This window comes from Salvelinus fontinalis, chromosome 2 (assembly GCF_029448725.1).
Source record: "Salvelinus fontinalis isolate EN_2023a chromosome 2, ASM2944872v1, whole genome shotgun sequence".
Taxonomy (NCBI): Eukaryota; Metazoa; Chordata; class Actinopteri; order Salmoniformes; family Salmonidae; genus Salvelinus; species Salvelinus fontinalis.
In genome coordinates, this window is record NC_074666.1 from 69,024,960 (window position 1) to 69,043,979 (window position 19,020).

The window sequence follows — 19,020 nt, forward strand, 5'->3', positions numbered from 1 at the left end:
AGATTGTCTGACAGTCAAACAATGAATCACTCAGACACAGACAGCTACAAATGCTAAACAATTCCATAGTGCTATGCAGTGACTGTCCTATGAGAATTTGTGTATAATGGGAGGTACGTGCTTCATGTCTGTGGCAATAGAGCAGGGATCATCAACTAGATTAAGCCGCAGGTCGATTTTTGTTCTTGAAACAATGGTCATGGGGCCGGAACTTAATTACAAAACATTTTTAGAATGCAAATGGAGCGCAAGAAGCCCAAACGGATATAACATTTGACTAAAACATAATCATTTCAAAGCTTGCTTACATTTGTATGCGATCACATATCTCTTTATTATACGTGGGAATACTTTGAAACAGATTTCAAAAATTAAAATCTCTTTGAGCTGAGTTACTGGTGTTATTACAGTCTTTTATGTCCCCCCCCCCCGCCCGTGGGCTGCCAGTTGGGGAACCCTGCAATAGAGTATATACCACATTATACACACACACACACATACACACACAACTCTTTCAGTTAAAATGGAGTGTTAATTGCACTTGAAATAAACTCTCATTTGATTTCTCTGACTTGACATGTTGAATTGGTTTCTCATTTGGTTTGTCCGCACGGACACAGGCACATGTACACTGCAGACTGGAAAACTGAAAAACTCTGTTGTCTGTCTGTGGTCATGCAGATGAGATGTCGGAGAGTCGCCAGACCCACGTGACCCTGCATGACATTGACTCCCAGGCGTTGGAACAGCTGGTTCAGTATGCCTACACGGCAGAAATCGTGGTGGGGGAGGGAAACGTGCAGGTAAGAAGAAAAAACTACTGCGCTTTTCCTGGACTGCGTCTCAAATAGCACCTTATTCCCTACTTTTATTCATTTTTCTATTTGTATTTAACCTTTTATTTAACTAGGCAAGTCAGATAAGGACAAATTCTTATTTACAATGACGGCCTACCAAAGGCAAAAGGCCTCCTGCGGGGACGGGGGCTGTGATTAAAAAAATATATATATTGAAATATAGAACATAACACACATCACGACAAGAGAGACAACACACCACTACATAAAGGGGGACCTAAGACAACAACATAGCAAGGCAGCAACACGTGACAACAACATGGTAGCAGCACAACATGGTACAAACATTATTGAGCACAGACAACAGCACAAAGGTCAAGAAGGTAGAGACAACAATACATCACGCAAAGCCGCCACAACTGTCAGTAAGAATGTCCATGATTGAGTCTTTGACTGAAGAGATTGAGATAAAAGTACATATGTAGTGCACTATGTAGTCAAAAGTAGTCAGTATGTAGGGATGAGCTCCTAATGTACCATCATTATTGTACATGATGGTCTCGAACACTCTCAAAGTTGGTAAACTTCTCTGACCGCTATCAAAGTAATAACGGGAGAGTTCTGTACTCTGATGTCCGTGGAGAGCATGAAATCTGAAAGGGTTTGAGAAGTATTTGACTCTTGTTATAATAGCTTTGTATACTTACCTCTCTGGAACTAATACGTTTAGTAACCTAAAGTAAAAACCGTAAAAGTATTCCACGAAAACATACTGATACTGATGATTACATTACTTCGTCAAAGTATTTCTTACTTCTGTTCCTAATCTCTTATACACTGCTCCAAAAAAATAAAGGGAACACTTAAACAACACAATGTAACTCCAAGTCCATCACACTTCTGTGAAATCAAACTGTCCACTTAGGAAGCAACACTGATTGACAATACATTTCACATGCTGTTGTGTAAATGGAATAGACAACAGGTGGAAATTATAGGCAATTAGCAAGACACCCCCAATAAAGGAATGGTTCTGCAGGTGGTGACCACAGACCACTTCTCAGTTCCTATGCTTCCTGGCTGATGTTTTGGTCACTTTTGAATGCTGGCGGTGCTTTCACTCTAGTGGTAGCATGAGACAGAGTCTACAACCCACACAAGTGGCTCAGGTAGTGCAGTTCATCCAGGATGGCACATCAATGCGAGCTGTGGCAAAAAGATTTGCTCTGTCTGTCAGCGTAGTGTCCAGAGCATGGAGGCGCTACCAGGAGACAGGCCAGTACATCAGGAGACGTGGAGGAGGCCGTAGGAGGGCAACAACCCAGCAGCAGGACCGCTACCTCCGCCTTTGTGCAAGGAGGTGCACTGCCAGAGCCGTGCAAAATGACCTCCAGCAGGCCACAAATGTGCATTATTGATATTTCTCTGTGAGAAATGGTGGTGGAAACACCTTTTATGAACACGGCTTGGCAACATTGTAACCGTGAAGCGGCCATGGTGCACTCTCATGGGGCTCAGCCAGGCTGTTTACTTTTGTAACTGAATGAAAACAACATTTTAACAATGTGATTTAAACCAATTTATGTTGGGAAAATGGATGGCAAAAATGCAGAATGATGCTAAATACCTGTAAACAACTTGGGGAGAAAAGTTATTTCACAGATTTAATCGTGTAATATTGGGCCTACTGATTATTTCTCACTATCTACTTATGAGCTACTCATTGACAGCCCGCGAGCTACCGGACATGCAGTTTTCTGCAAAGGAAATGGAAGGCTACTCAGTCAGCGGGAGAATCTCAAGTGTAAACTCCTCACGTCCTCTCTCCTCGCCTCCTTCTCAAAACCCATTGGATGAGAAAGCCAGAGGTCCCGCCCCTCTGACCTTCTCCTCCAATGAGTTTTGTGAAGGAGAGAGGACTCCAGCAATTGAGGTTCTCTCAGGGGCTGCGATACAGCAAAGCCTTATCAGACATGCTCGTGCTCATCAGGGTTCTTACAGGCAAAGGGAAATGACAAAATTTGCTCGTGGTGCCGCCTCTCAAATGAAACAACACCCTGAGTGCATCTGACATGAAACAATGATACAAATGCAGACGCACAACAGAATAGATGTAAAAAAAATATTCTATTTGCATGTGCCTTTTCATTTTTTAACACCAGTGGTGCAACTAGTGCGTTCTAACTGCACTGAGCCAAAACAGTGGAGCAAGGGAGGGAAGCATCACTTTCAAGTGGGCAAAACCATTCATCTTGAGGCAACGAGGGGAGGGGGTGCAAAATGGAATCTGTGTCACGGCTGACTAGGTGTGTAGATAAGAATCAGGCGCAGAGAGCAGAGAGGTCCAGGGGAAAGATGCACTTTAATGCGGCACCAAAAGTAAATGCCTAAACACGCAGGGCGCAAAACACTGACCAACCCAACACAACGGGTAACACGGTCCAGAGCACAAACAACAACGACGACACAAACGTGAACATGAAAATAATCCCGCACAACAAAGGGGAGAGTTCCACACACTAAATAGGGAAGCAAATCAAGCACACACAAAATAGGAACAGGTGTAACTAATGAGACAAAACTAACCGAAAAGAAAAAGGGATCGGTGGCGGCTAGTAGGCCGGTGACGACGACCGCCGAGCGCCACCCGAACAGGCGGGGGAGCCAACTTCGGCGGGAGTCATGACAATCTGTTACTTCCATTTTATATATTATATAATCATTTTGTATTTTAATACAGACTAGCTCAAAACATTACTAACCATTTGAAAAGGAGAAATTACCTAATGGATCATGATACTTTTCTGGTAAAAAAAAGTGGGGGTGCAAAAACTGCAGCTGCTACGTTTGCTCCATCGCTCAGGCGTCTATGGCTCCACCCGATCGTCCTCTTTTTCTTCTAGACCTTACTCCCTGCGGCCAGCCTGCTGCAGCTCAACGGGGTGAGGGACGCCTGCTGTAAGTTCCTCCTCAGCCAGCTGGACCCCTCTAACTGCCTGGGCATCCGCGGCTTCGCAGACACGCACTCCTGCAGCGACCTGCTCAAGTCGGCGCACAAGTACGTCCTGCAGCACTTTGTGGAGGTGTCCAAGACCGAGGAGTTCACGCTGCTGCCACTGAAACAGGTCAGAGGTCAGACAGAATACTGAACTAGCACGTCAAACGCCTTTCCTTACAGAATGATGTGACGGCGATGGGATCTTATTTTTGGAATTGTTTTGCATTGGAGTTGTTGAAAGTTATCGTGGCACTTTGGTTTATGACTCGTGCGCTGATGTTGGGAGCCTGCGAGCTCTAGACACAATAGGAATATAAACCTTTTCACCTCTTAATCGATCAAGGCGATCTACAGTGCTCTCCACTCGTCTGACAGTTGTTGGTAAAGACAAACAAAGATGCTCAGCTGCACTGAGATGCATTAGTCTCCTCCCACTCTGACTGTCCCTCTCTTTCCCGCAGAAAGAGGAGAGCATCTTGTCATGTTCTGTCCTTTCCTCAACCCCGTCAAGGTCCTTCATAGAGCAAGCAGCAAAGACGAGCGTGTGTAGTTGCCTTTTGAACACTCATTAGACGAAGACATCTCTCCATCCTCGGCTCCTTGTCAATCAGTGTCTCTTGTAGTTTTACTCATCATGCTCTCCGTCTAGTTTTTCTGTCATAGCAGCTCAGCATAGCAGTCACTTGTTCATCGTCTGGACTTGTCCAATGACAGCCTAGTTTAGGGGTATGGCCTGGAAGTGTTAATTAGGCAGAGCACTGCCAAAGATGGGTCATGTTCCAGACCGAGTACATTGCAGATGTTGTTGCATCGACCAATGGTTGCTTGCCACATCATCGACTGCGCAGTCGGGGATCAGATTTCTAGTGGGTAATTCCACGAAAGGATACAGCTCAAATATTTTTTTGTATCTGAATGTTCTGGCAATTCTCACATAGAAACGTCATTGGGAGGAAGGATCTTTGACGTGTTTCTTTTCTATCACAAACTATTTTGGAGAAAAATCATGATGAAAGTACATGATACATTTACATTTTAGTTGTCTTATCCAGAACGATTTACAAACGCAATTTAGGGTTAAGTGCCATGCTCAAGCATAACGGACAACATCTTGGTGTCATTATACTCCCTATATTGTGCTCAAACATGGAGTATGAAATACAATTTCATTTATTTAACCTAAAATATATCAATAATTCAGAAGGACCCTTTTTGATTTTGTACATTTTAAGACATATAGTGTGTTACAACATACTGTACAAGTACATACAATTTCCAGAGTGGGCTCCCTGCTAATTCTGAAGTTTTGATACATTTAATGAGCACCACCAACACAGTGAATGGGGAAATGGATTAAAAGGGAACTCCCTATGTTGTGATATGGTTATAATGTCAATTCTATGTATATATAAAATTGGTCATAGCTTCAAAACTACCAGAGAGCCCAATTTGACTTATTTGAAGTAAGTTTATCAACTTTAAAAAAAGATCCTAAAAAATGCAGTGTATGATATACCAGTCTTTACTTTTTACCAATGTAAAAAAAAAAAAAAACGATTTCAAATGTTGCTACCGAAGACCAAATCCAGGTGGTGAGACACATATTGTTCCAAACAATACGTCTAAAAATAAGCTAAATCAAAAAGGGTACTTTTTTTTTAATATAAGCATTTTTTCTTTCAGAATCTAGACATAATCCATATGTTATGGAGCGTAATGACACCAAGATGTTGCATGCAGGTTCCCGGATCATAGCGTCTTACAGGAGGCATGTAGAGGTCTAAAAAGGTCCTAAAATGAACTCTTCGTCATAAATGTCCAAAAAAATGGTTTGTGATACAAATGTAAAGAACATGTCAAACATCCTTCCTCCCAAGTAAGTTTCTATGTGAGAATTGCCAGAACAATATAAGATGGCCAACATTTTTCGGCCTATCCTGGCACGGAATCGCCCTATATCATAATGTTTAGCTGATCCGTTAAACACACATCAAGGCATTGTAAGATCTGGCATGCGTCTTGAAGCCTGGAACACGGCCATGGTGCATGTGTTGCCAAGAGACTGAAGGATCTATAGGAATCCGTGTCCATGAAATGTGAATGGGAATGTAGCTACCTCGCATGTGGACAGATGTGAACGCTCATTTCATCCTTTGGTCAGAGTTGAGGGGTTGGAGTCAATAGTCTCTTTTTAGGGTCTGAGTTGGGGTTAGCAGCGTACCTAGGTGTGTTGGTGAACATACGTTTCGAGACAATATCAGAGACAGGACAGGTTAAGCTATGTGACAGCTGTGACAGCACCAGCTGTTAGGATTTTCCTCCTGATTGAAACACTACACTAACTATTTGATTGCTCTTTAATTTTCTTCCATCTCAATGTTACTCGCCAAACTGAAAGGAAGTGGGCACTATCCATTAGCCAAGAGTAGAATGAGTAGGCTTAGTGACATCCGAAACAGAGCTGTAGGGCAGCCAGCTGGGACTCTGCTCTCTCTTTTGCTTTCTCCTTGTATTCCTTTCTCTCTCTCTCTCTCTCTCTCTCTCTCTCTCTCTGTTTCTCTCGCTCTCTTTGTTTCGCTCTCTATTTTCTGCCTCTCTTTTTCTTCCTTTCTCTTTCTGCAGCTGTGGTGTGCCAGTCACAGATCTGCACAGGGGCAGGGTTTATTTACCTGCTCTAAGTGTTTTTCAGCTCACCGAGCCATGAAAAGCGCCCCCGCATTTCCTCGTTTTAGACACGAACACTGGCAACTGGACTTTTGACTGGACCTTATGGTCATCTACTACACGGTGTTATTGCTCACATACAGACATTTGGTTTATACATGTTTTTAAATATACATTTCGTATCTGTTCTTTCTAGGTCTCTCAAACACACTTGTACTGGTACACTTTACATGTCAGACACAGACACATTGTCTGTCTGGCTCTGTACTGTGCTGCTCTGTACTGTGCTGCTCTGTACTGTGCTGGCTCTGTACTGTGCTGCTCTGTACTGTGCTGGCTCTGTACTGTGCTGCTCTGTACTGTGCTGCTCTGTACTGTGCTGCTCTGTACTGTGCTGCTCTGTACTGTGCTGGCTCTGTACTGTGCTGGCTCTGTACTGTGCTGCTCTGTACTGTGCTGCTCTGTACTGTGCTGGCTCTGTACTGTGCTGGCTCTGTACTGTGCTGGCTCTGTACTGTGCTGGCTCTGTACCGTGCTGGCTCTGTACCGTGCTGGCTCTGTACCGTGCTGGCTCTGTACCGTGCTGGCTCTGTACCGTGCTGGCTCTGTACCGTGCTGGCTCTGTACCGTGCTGGCTCTGTACTGTGCTGGCTCTGTACTGTGCTGGCTCTGTACTGTGCTGGCTCTGTACTGTGCTGGCTCTGTACTGTGCTGGTTCTGTACTGTGCTGCTCTGTACTGTGCTGGCTCTGTACTGTGCTGGCTCTGTACTGTGCTGGCTCTGTACTGTATGGCTCTCTAGTTCATGTGGATTAGCTGATGCTGTTTGCCTGAAGCTGCTGCTATTCTATTGATCTCAGCAGCCGCCCTGCCCTGCCTGACTAGGAGCTGTGCCACCCTCTCTGCAGTGCACACACACACACACATCGCCCTAAAAGAGGCGCACACACGCGCACTACATAGTCACGCTGTAATAATCAGGACACGCCCTTACCCATTTAGCTTCAGTTATATGGGTACACACAGCATATATTAATTTTATTTAATTTAATTTTTTCACCTTTATTTAACCAGGTAGGCTAGTTGAGAACAAGTTCTCATTTACAACTGCGACCTGGCCAAGATAAAGCAAAGCAGTTTGACATATACAACAACACAGAGTTACACATGGAATAAACAAACATACAGTCAATAATACAGTAGAAAAAGTCTATATATACAGTAGAAAAAGGCAATAAATAGGCCATGGTGGCGAAGTAATTACAATATAGCAATTAAACACTGGAATGGTAGATGTGCAGAAGATGAATGTGCAAAGGAGCAAGATAAATAAATAAATACAGTTTGGGGATGAGGTAGATTGGATGGGCTATTTACAGATTAGCTATGTACAGGTGCAGTGATCTGTGTGCTGCTCTGACAGCTGGTGCTTAAAGCTAGTGAGGGACATATGAGTCTCCAGCTTCAGTGATTTTTGCAGTTCGTTCCAGTCATTGGAATTAGAGAACTGGAAGGAAAGGCGGCCAAAGGAGGAATTGGCTTTGGGGGTGACCAGTGACATATACCTGCTGGAGCGCGTGCTACGGGTGGGTTCTGCTATGGTGACCAGTGAGCTGAGATAAGGCGGGGCTTTACCTAGCAAAGACTTGTAGATGACCTGGAGCCAGTCGGTTTGGCGACGAGTATGAAGCGAGGGCCAGCCAACGAGAGCGTACAGGTCGCAGTGGTGGGTACTATATGGGGCTTTGGTGACTAAACAGATGGCACTGTGATAGACTGCATCCAATTTTTTGAGTAGAGTGTTGGAGGTTATTTTGTAAATGACATCGCCGAAGTCGAGGATGGTCAGTTTTACGAGGGTATGTTTGGCAGCATGAGTGAAGGATGCTTTGTTGCAAAATAGGAAGCCTATTCTAGATTTAATTTTGGATTGGAGATGCTTAGTGTGAGTCTGGAAGTAGAGTTTACAGTCTAGCCAGACACCTAGGTATTTGTAGTTATTTGTAGTTATCCACATATTCTAGGTCAGAGTAGTGATACTGGACGGGCGGGCAGGTGCGGGCAGCGATTGGTTGAAGAGCATGCATTTCGTTTTACTAGCATTTAAGAGCAGTTGGAGGCCACGGAAGGAGAGTTGTAGCATTGAAGCTCGTCTGGAGGTTAGTTAACACAGTGTCCAAAGAGGGGCCAGAAGTATACAGAATGGTGTCGTCTGCGTAGAGGTGGATCAGAGACTCACCAGCAGCAAGAGCGACATCATTGATGTATACAGAGAAAAGAGTCGGCCCGAGAATTGAACCCTGTGGCACCCCCATAGAGACTGCCAGAGGTCCGAACAACAGGCCCTCCGATTTGATACACTGAACTCTATCAGAGAAGTAGTTAGTGAACCAGGCGAGGCAATCATTAGAGAAACCAAGGCTGTTGAGTCTGACGATAAGAATGTGGTGATTGACAGAGTCGAAAGTCTTGGCCAGGTCGATGAATACGGCTGCACAGTATTGTCTCTTATCGATGGCGGTTATGATATCGTTTAGGACCTTGAGCGTGGCTGAGGTACACCCATGACCAGCTCAGAAACCAGATTGCATAGCGGAGAAGGTACGGTGGGATTCGAAATGGTCGGTAATCTGTTTATTAACTTGGCTTTTGAAGACCTTAGAAAGGCAGAGTAGGATAGATATAGGTCTGTAGCAGTTTGTACAGACAAAGGTATGGTTGGATGTGAATACAGTGGAGGTAGGCCTGGGCATTGAGTGATGATGAGAGAGATATTGTCTCTCGAAACATCATTTAAACCAGGTGATGTCATCGCGTGTGTGGGAGATGGAACTGAAAGGTTGGATATGGTATAGTGAGCAGGGCTAGAGGCTCTACAGTGAAATAAGACAATAATCACTAACCAGAACAGCAATGGACAAGGCATATTGACATTAAGGAGAGGCATGCTTATTCAAGTGATCATAAGGGTCCAGTGAGTAGTGAGGCTGGTTGGAGACACGGCGATTCAGACAGCTAGCGGGCCGGGGCTAGCAAGCATACACCACCACAATGTCTTTGTGGCGCTAATGGAAATATGATTCTAAACCATTGTCTTCATGAAAATTGATCCCACACACACATTTACCTCGGCTCATTGTTTTATTTTTTTGGACATTTCAGCTGACCTTTTTCAAGATGTTTCAAAATTAACATTCATTCCAGATAAATAGGAATGAATTCATGTTATAATTTCTTATCGTGACAAATTTTGTGACTCATCGCACGTGGGATGAACGCCTCTGTGGGGGAATAGCTTCTTTCATTGATGTAAGAGAATCGCTCGCAAATGTCAAGAGGTGTAGAGACTGTTATGTTTGTAACTCTTGAGTAAAATGATACTCTCTCTTGCCCTCTTTTTCTCTACCCCTCTCTATGCCTACCCGCTCTCTCTCTCCCCCACACCCCTTCTCTCTCCCCCTCCTCTCTCTCCCCCTTCCTTCTCTCCCTCCTCTCTGTGTGAAGGTATTGGACCTGATCTCCAGTGACAACCTGAACGTGCCGTCGGAAGAGGAGGTATACCGGGCCGTGCTGAGCTGGGTCAAACACGACATTGACGGGCGCAGGCAGCACGTTCCCTGGGTAAGATCAAATATGCACCTGTGTAGCTCAGTTGGTATAGCATGGCACTTACAACATCAGGATTGTGGGTTTCATTACCGCTGGCCACCTATATGAAAATAATTAACTTTGGATAAAAGTGTCTTCCCACTCCCACCTCCCATTCCCCTCTCTAGCTGATGAAGTGTGTACGCCTGCCCCTACTGCGGAGGGATTTCCTCATGAGCAACGTGGACACGGAGCAGTTGGTGCGCCACCACTCGGAGTGCAAGGACCTGCTCATCGAAGCCCTCAAGTACCACCTGATGCCCGAGCAGAGGGGCGTGCTGAGCAACAGCCGCACCCGGCCTCGTCGCTGCGAGGGCGCCAGCCCCGTGCTCTTCGCCGTTGGTCAGTGTGCCCCAGAGGTTACCCACCAGGGTACATACACACATTCACACATGCGCGTACACATACTTATATGAAGTACTTTCTACCTATAGAGTTCCATTGTTTAAGCAGGGATCCTGAATTTGGCCCGTGGTTAAAGGCGAACCGGTTCACAGATACTGGGTAACATTCAAAACACATAACATTTTAAATAGATGTGATTTGGCAATTATCCAAAATGAGTTTGGAATATTACAGCTCGCGACTACCATCTGTAGAATATTTGTTCGTATTATAACTGAAATAAGACCATCCTCAGCACTGTTTGTTCATGTTGTTAGCTATGATGATTATGTGGTTGTTGTCTGTGTGTGTTGTGCCCAGGTGGGGGCAGTCTGTTTGCCATCCACGGCGACTGCGAGGCCTACGACACGCGGACAGACCGCTGGCACATGGTGGCCTCTATGTCCACCCGGCGGGCACGGGTGGGCGTGGCGGCCATCGGAAACAAGCTGTACGCAGTGGGAGGGTAAGAGATGAACTCATCTGACCAACCTTTGACCCCTAGATAGTCTAGATTTGGGTAGTAAGTCTTAACCAATGTCGTGCTAGCTAACTGAAATAGGACTGTTTAACACTGGTATGCTAGTGGTAGTTTTGCTAGCTAGCTAGCTCGGTTAGGTTAATATGAATGTCTTAAAAGTGAGACTAGGATTAGGGGAGATAACTTGTTGTAATCTTATTTAACTCAAAACATTGAATTATAATATTTTGTATGATAAGATAAACATTTTCCTGTGGCAGCAGGACTAACGTGTGGCAGCAGCCCTTAAGGTGTAATTATTCAAATTGTGACTTTCAATGCCAAAGCACGTCCCCTCTATCCGAGAGAGGGAAACAAAACAAACGCCCTTTGCTTTTGTACATCAAGTGAAAGGCAGAACAAAGTAGTGTCTGATGCACTACTATCACTGTCTGGAATGTCAGAGTCTCATCCAGGTGCTACTAATGGAAATAAGCTATGACAAATATCCCCTGTCAAATAAATAAACAGATGATACCTTATTTAAAATACATTTTATTTCAAGAAATATTGTGTTTTAAACTGTTAACAAAATACACTTGTGAGAATTGCTTAATGAGATTAAAGAACGAAACCTGAAGAGGTACCAGACACCACTAGTGTCAGAGCCCATTCTCCTATTGTTCGCCTAGGATACATCCAAAATGGCACCCTATTCCCAATATAGTGCACTGTTTTTGACCCGAACCTTATGGGGAAAAGGGGGCCAAAGGGCTCTGGTCAAAAGTAGTGCACTATATAGGGAATAGGGTGCCATTTGGGACCCATCCTAGACCAACCATAGGAGGATGGGCTCTGCCACCAGTGTCCGGTACACAACCTCTAAGCCCACTCACTGGCCTCTCTCTCCCTCAGGTATGACGGTACCTCCGATCTAGCGTCAGTGGAGTCCTACGACCCGGTCACCAACTCCTGGCAGCCCGAGGTTTCCATGGGGACGCGGCGGAGCTGTCTGGGTGTGGCGGTGTTGCACGGCCTCCTGTACGCGGCCGGCGGCTACGACGGAGCTTCCTGCCTCAACAGGTCCACTTCTGTCGCTGCTCACTAGGCCTGTAGCGGTTAGTGCTGCTGACGTCGGGAACACAGATGCCAGGCTCGGGATTGGGTTCTAACCTAGCCCCGTGCCTTTTGACTTGGAACTTCTCCTATTTTCTACCTACTGTACTATCTACCCACTCTGAGGACTTGTACTCCTCCATAATAACTTAGGGACACTGTCATAAATGTTAGAACGTTAACATGTGTACGTCCATAAAGTGTTACAAATATGAATGTACCTCTAGCCCGCTGTCCACAGGGAAACTTCCTTGAATGTCAGTGAATATATCCGACACTGGTTGTCTCAACAGATTTTAACTCACATATACAAATACTGAGCTGAGAGTGTTGTACTCCATCCATGTATGTAATGAGTGCCCCCTCCACCCCAACAGTGCAGAGCGGTACGACCCTCTGACCAGTACCTGGACCTCCATCGCTGCCATGAGCACCCGAAGGAGATATGTCCGTGTGGCCACTCTGGGTGAGCATGTGATGTCCACGTTGGTGTGATTATGTCATCTATTGAGCACGGATATAATGTAGGCTTGAGTGATTTTCCTACTGGGTTCCTGGTTATTATGGGTCTCATCAAACATGTGCGAGCTGTAATCTGGCATTTGGAGCTTGTCATCACGTGGCTCTCTGTCTCTTTTTATATTTTTCTTCTGTTCTCTCTCCACCATCTCTCTGTCACTCTACCATCTCTCTCTCCCTCTCTCTGTCACTCTACCATCTCTCTCTCCCTTTCACTTTTCTCTCTCCCTCTCTCTGTCACTCTACCATCTCTTTCCCTCTCACTTTTCTCTCTCCCTCTCTCTGTCACTCTACCATCTCTCTCTCCCTCTCACTTTTCTCTCTCCCTCTGTCTGGCACTCTACCATCTCTCTCTCCCTCTCACTTTTCTCTCTCCCTCTCTCTGTCACTCTACCATCTCTCTCTCCCTCTCTCGCTTTTCTCTCTCCCTCTGTCTGGCACTCTACCATCTCTCTCTCCCTCTCTCGCTTTTCTCTCTCCCTCTCTCTGTCACTCTACCATCTCTCTCTCACTCTCGCTTTTCTCTCTCCCTCTGTCTGGCACTCTACCATCTCTCTCTCCCTCTCTCGCTTTTCTCTCTCCCTCTGTCTGGCACTCTACCATCTCTCTCTCCCTCTGTCTGGCACTCTACCATCTCTCTCTCCCTCTCTCGCTTTTCTCTCTCCCTCTGTCTGGCACTCTACCATCTCTCTCTCCCTCTCTCGCTTTTCTCTCTCCCTCTGTCTGGCACTCTACCATCTCTCTCTCCCTCTCACTTTTCTCTCTCCCTCTCTCTGTCACTCTACCATCTCTCTCTCCCTCTCTCGCTTTTCTCTCTCCCTCTGTCTGGCACTCTACCATCTCTCTCTCCCTCTCACTTTTCTCTCTCCCTCTGTCTGACACTCTACCATCTCTCTCTCCCTCTCTCTGTCACTCTACCATCTCTCTCTCCCTCTCTCGCTTTTCTCTCTCCCTCTGTCTAGCACTCTACCATCTCTCTCCCTCTCTCACTTTTCTCTCTCCCTCTGTCTAGCACTCTACCATCTCTCTCCCTCTCGCTTTTCTCTCGCCCTCTCTCTGTCACTTTTATTGCCTACCTCCTCATGCCTTTTGCACACAATGTATATAGACTCATTTTTTATTTTATAAAAAAATGTTCCTACTGTGTTATTGACTTGTTTATTGTTTACTCCATGTGTAACTCTTTGTTGTTGTCTGTTCACACTGCTATGCTTTATCTTGGCCAGTTGTAAATGAGAACTTGTTCTCAACTAGCCTACCTGGTTAAATAAAGGTGAAATAAAATAAAAACTCTACCATCTCTCTCTCTCTCACTTTTCTCTCTCTCTCTCTTTCTCTCTCTCTCTCTCTCACACACTTTTCTCTCTCCCTCTCTGTCACTACCATCTCTCTCACTCTTTCTCTCTCTCTCTCACTTTTCTCTCTCCCTCTCTGTCACTCTACCATCTCTCACTCTCACTTTTCTCTCTCCCTCTCTGTCACTCTACCATCTCTCACTCTCTCACTTTTCTCTCTCCCTCTCTGTCACTACCATCTCTCTCATTCTTTCTCTCTCTCTCTCACTTTTCTCTCTCCCTCTCTGTCACTCTACCATCTCTCACTCTCTCACTTTTCTCTCTCCCTCTCTGTCACTCTACCATCTCTCTCTCACTCTTTCTCTCTCTCTCTCTCTAGATGGTAGTCTGTATGCAGTAGGAGGGTATGACAGTTCCTCACACCTAGCTACAGTGGAGAAATATGAACCACAGGTATAAAAAAAAAAATGAAACAATCAATGAGATCTCTATCAATATGAACATGTTTCCTGGACCCCGATTAAGCCTATAGAAGAATCTCAACTGAGCATGATTTCCAGTAGCCTGGTAGAACCAACTTGATCGCTGTGTTCACCATCCTATTAAATACAACGTAGCGATTAGGCTGGTCCCACCAGGCTATATTTTCAGTCCATTAATATGCTTAATCTGGTTAAAACCGGCCCATAAAGCTGAATCAAAAAGTAGAACCAACACTGATGAGTCCCTCAACTGACCATGTCACTCCTAACAACCCTCTATGATTGGTCGGAACAGAGCAACGCGTGGACGGCCATCGCCAACATGCTGAGCCGGCGCAGCAGTGCCGGGGTGGCTGTGCTGGAGGGGATGCTCTACGTTGCCGGGGGAAATGACGGCACCAGCTGCCTGAACTCAGTGGAGCGGTTCAACCCCAAGACCAATGCCTGGGAGGGCGTGGCGCCCATGAACATACGCAGGTGGGCACCGCCAGCCACATCACAATTGCTACCAACCACCTGTGGCTATAACTTCATTACCAGTGCATATATAGAGCCTTCTCTCGCTCCTCATAAATGCCTTTATATGTACATAAAGGCTGTGAATCCATTCAGAATGTATCCCACACGAGTGCCTTTAAGGTCTTATGTTGTACACAATACTTGATGCCATTCTGTTATATAAGAGTATTTGAGAGTAGTCTCGGAGTGTGATGAGGTTTTCATTACGGCCGTTCCTCACCTAATGATTAGGGTTTCTGGACCCTGCACAAGCAGTGGGCCTTAGAGGCCAGGATTGGGAGATTTAAATAGAATTAGAGTCAAACATGCACATACACACACACACACACACATGAAGACAGTCACACACACAAGATCTCACACACACACACACACACACACACACACACACACACACACACACACACACAAGAAGACAGTCACACACACAATATCTCACACACACACACACACACACACACACACACACACACACACACACACACACACACACACACACACACACACACAGAAGACAGTCACACACACACACACACACACACACACACACACACATGAAGACAGTCACACACACAAGATCTCACACACACACACACACACACACACACACACACACACACACACACACACACACACACACACACACACACACACACACACACAGGGAAATAGACGGAGTCAACAGGAAATGAATTGACCAGGGAAACCTGATGACAATGGATGCTCCAGTCCATAAATAAACCATTGTTGTAATCAGCAGTGTGGCTCATATTCATCTAAAAACAGGCCCCATCTAGTCACAGCAAGGTCGTATTCACTACAACCAAACGGAAGCAAACAGGCTGAAACAGGGAGGGACCTACCTGAATTTGACCTGCCTTACTGAGTCTGCATGTTATGCTGCACCCCTTTCCCAGAAGTACCCATGACCTTGTGGCCATGGACGGCTGGCTGTACGCAGTGGGCGGCAACGACGGCAGCTCCAGCCTCAACTCCATTGAGAAGTACAACCCGCGCAGCAACAAGTGGGTGGCGGCCTCCTGCATGTTCACGCGACGCAGCAGCGTGGGCGTGGCCGTCCTGGAGCTGCTCAACTTCCCGCCGCCCTCGTCGCCCACGCTCTCCGTGTCCTCCACCAGCCTTTGACACGGGGCTAGGCTCCGGCTGACCTCAGCCCCCGCGTCGGTCACCGCCGCCCCCGCACAGCCAGGCCCAAGCAAGAGACGTAACTGCTCTGTATGAAGGGGGGGAGGGAGGGAAGGGAGGGGGTGCAGTTAAAAAGAGAAGAGGTTGGAAGAGTGAGAGGTTGGAAGAGTGAAGGATGGGGAGAGAGAGAAACACAGGGGTTGCTGGTGGATCTTTTGCGGTCTCATTTCCTGAGGTCTCGCTGTATTACCGTAAAGATACCAGCTCCTAGTCTCTTGAAGAACACGGTAGAGTTTTCCTTGGATAAAGGTAAAAAAATAAATAAAAAGATCCTCCCTTCATCCCTCTTTCCCTTTGCAATCCAACGCTTGAAACAGTCTCTGAAGACAGTCACTTTGTGTATCATGTGTACTGTAAATGTCTTTTTTTTTGTTATCACCATTTTTGCAATAATATATATATAGATATTGAAATGAATTATTTTAATAAGGAATGTAGCTATAGGCTGGTTCTGCCATGCATGCATATCGTGTCCTGGCCGGAAGGAATAAAAGTGTATAGTGCTGCTAAATGTGTCACACTAGGTGGCAGTAACGGCCAATGTTGTTTACCGTCCAACCCCACAGACGCACATGGGGAGGAGGGTGAAGTTACCCCTAGACGCTGATCTTGGGTCAGTTTAGCATTTTCCCCACTAATGGTTAAGGTTAGGATTGGGGAAGGGGAAGCTGATCCTAGATCTGTACCTAGGGGAAACTTCACACTGAAAAATAGATCTATTGATACTCGATCTACCGTTACTCGAAACTGTAGAATTTGTTTAAATCCCTTTTTTATATAAAAAACAATTACGTTGAATTCTATTTCTTATTTATTAAATGTAAAACAATCTATAGCTAATATATTCAGACAATTTCAAAGATGCTTTATGAAAAGAAAATGGACCACTGCTACAACTCAAGAGAGACGTATTGTTTTTATTTTGTTGCGTTAACTTTGTGCATATCGTGGATGGAAGTGTGTCAGGGAGAAAGTCAAAGTGTGAAACTGTTAGTCATTCAGTTTGTGCTTGAGAGTTGAGTGATGAGAGCATTGATAAGGATGTCTTAAACTGAAGACAATATCAGGGCCATATTCATAAAGTATCTCAGAGTAGGAATTCTGATCCCGGATCAGGTCATCCCTCTTATTCTGAATGATTTAAAAGGCTAAACTGATTCTAGATCAGCACTCCTACTCTGAGACGCTTAACACATACGGGACCCCGGTCAACTGAAATATCTCTGTATTATTTGTAACGGAAAACAGTTAAAAGATAAAGGTTTATTTTTTTCATGCAGTGGTTCATGTAACCATGAGAGAAAGTAGCTGATGCATATACAGGTCCTCATGGAGATTCTTCTGTGTGTTGGTACCTTGACTGAAAATGTAGGTATATATTTTTAAAAAAAAATTTCATTGCCTTGTCACTGCCACGAGCATGACACCACCAATGTCATTAATAGTTAGGGCAACTGATGTCCAATACTGTTGTGTGGAAGGCGACGGTATGCAAGCTTGCTTGTCCACTAGCTAATTAGAAGACCCTAATTTACTGTATAGATCATTATCATTCATAAACACACACAGTGGTATCACGCTTCTGGCAGCTTTGAAACGGCTTAAGTGCATAAAGTTCAAGTTAGCAAGTTTAACACAAATGACACCAATCTGAACACTTGACACTGGTGCTGTCATTTTGTCTTACGTACACTTCAGTTTGTACTCACCCATACCTCATCCGTGTGTTGTTGAAAAGCATACAAATGCACCACGCCAGGGTTGATGTAGTAAACGTGTGACAACATGTAATATAACTCTAAGCTCGAATGATACTCTGAAACACGTCAGTAAGGTAATACCAGGACTCTTTGGAAGTTCGAAGGTGGAGTGGTTAAAATAATGAACCTATTTGTACAAAGTTGATACTGACTCTTTGCCTGAGGTGAAAGAGCTGCGTCAGCCAAGGTTACAATAGACTACAACGGGTCCTAATTTGAGTTCTACACTCAGTCATGGTTAACTAGGTTCAATAAATATGTAGCACAGTGTGATAAGATGTCAAACATCTGAGAAGTCATTTTTTTCTCCCTTTTTTAGAAGGATTTTGTTGTTCTAGTTTGTTTTTCTGAAACAACCCAATATTGGTTAGTTGTAGAAAGGCCTCCTTCGAAAAAAAAAAGCTCTGTTTGTCTAATACAGATTATTTCCTGCAATTGTTCCCAAAGGGCAAAAGTGGTTGCACTGATGTTTTTTGTGACATCATGGTCAGGTTGTATACTGATTGGACGTCTTTTTAGCAGCCAGAAAAGGACATCTTTAACTAGTTGTAATCTGATATCTGACCATACAACCAGAAAACACATTTACAACCAGAAAAATAACTCATTGTAACATTCCATGGCAAATGTTACCTTCTGGGTTCGTGTGAACTCCTTATGTACCATGAGTGAAATCTGCACTCAACCACACAATACCTTGGCTTCCATTTTGTTGATTCAAATGTAAATCAGAAATTACCCAATTTCTTGGATTAAAACATTTGTGCGATGTCAATGTGACTGTAGCTTTTTCAGTTAACACATTGTCACATGCATTGTTTATTTATAATATATTATGTTTGTTATATTTATGAGGAAACTTGTAAAGTAATTTTGCACTATTGTGAAAATGGAGCAATACACTGTATGGAAAATAAATAAATCGCTGTTTTCCGGTGTGAGGACCCATGTTGTTTATGTAGTATATTTTGAACACACAGCCTACTAAGCACAAGATGGTGAAAATATGTCTTCTTTGTTAAAAAGGCGTTAAAAAACGTCTTTGAACCAATTTTGCTCAATGGGCGCTAGTTCAGTTGAAGGTTGCGTTGCTAACAGCATGTGTGTGTTGCTAGGCCCACTACAGTATCCATTTAGTATCGTCCCAGCATGCTTTCCTTTCACACTAATCTG

General features: G+C 44.7%; 1 protein-coding gene across 4 annotated transcripts in view; it reads left to right on the plus strand.

Annotated features, from left to right (window-relative positions):
- The window catches only part of LOC129824261 (kelch-like protein 17), a 31,761-nt gene extending 12,970 nt beyond the window's left edge, over positions 1-18,791 (plus strand). For 2 of the 4 annotated variants that reach the window (XM_055883785.1, XM_055883775.1), the window contains 10 exons: positions 682-803; positions 3,701-3,922; positions 9,963-10,079; positions 10,235-10,478; positions 10,812-10,956; positions 11,866-12,033; positions 12,444-12,532; positions 14,260-14,333; positions 14,658-14,839; positions 15,799-18,791. In XM_055883785.1, the coding sequence (XP_055739760.1) occupies positions 682-803; positions 3,701-3,922; positions 9,963-10,079; positions 10,235-10,478; positions 10,812-10,956; positions 11,866-12,033; positions 12,444-12,532; positions 14,260-14,333; positions 14,658-14,839; positions 15,799-16,027 (1,592 nt within the window). In that variant the 3' untranslated portion in view covers positions 16,028-18,791. The remainder of the gene's footprint in view (positions 1-681; positions 804-3,700; positions 3,923-9,962; positions 10,080-10,234; positions 10,479-10,811; positions 10,957-11,865; positions 12,034-12,443; positions 12,533-14,259; positions 14,334-14,657; positions 14,840-15,798) is intronic. The other 2 variants (XM_055883794.1, XM_055883803.1) reach the window with 2 other exon arrangements.
- Positions 18,792-19,020: the final 229 nt, after the last annotated feature.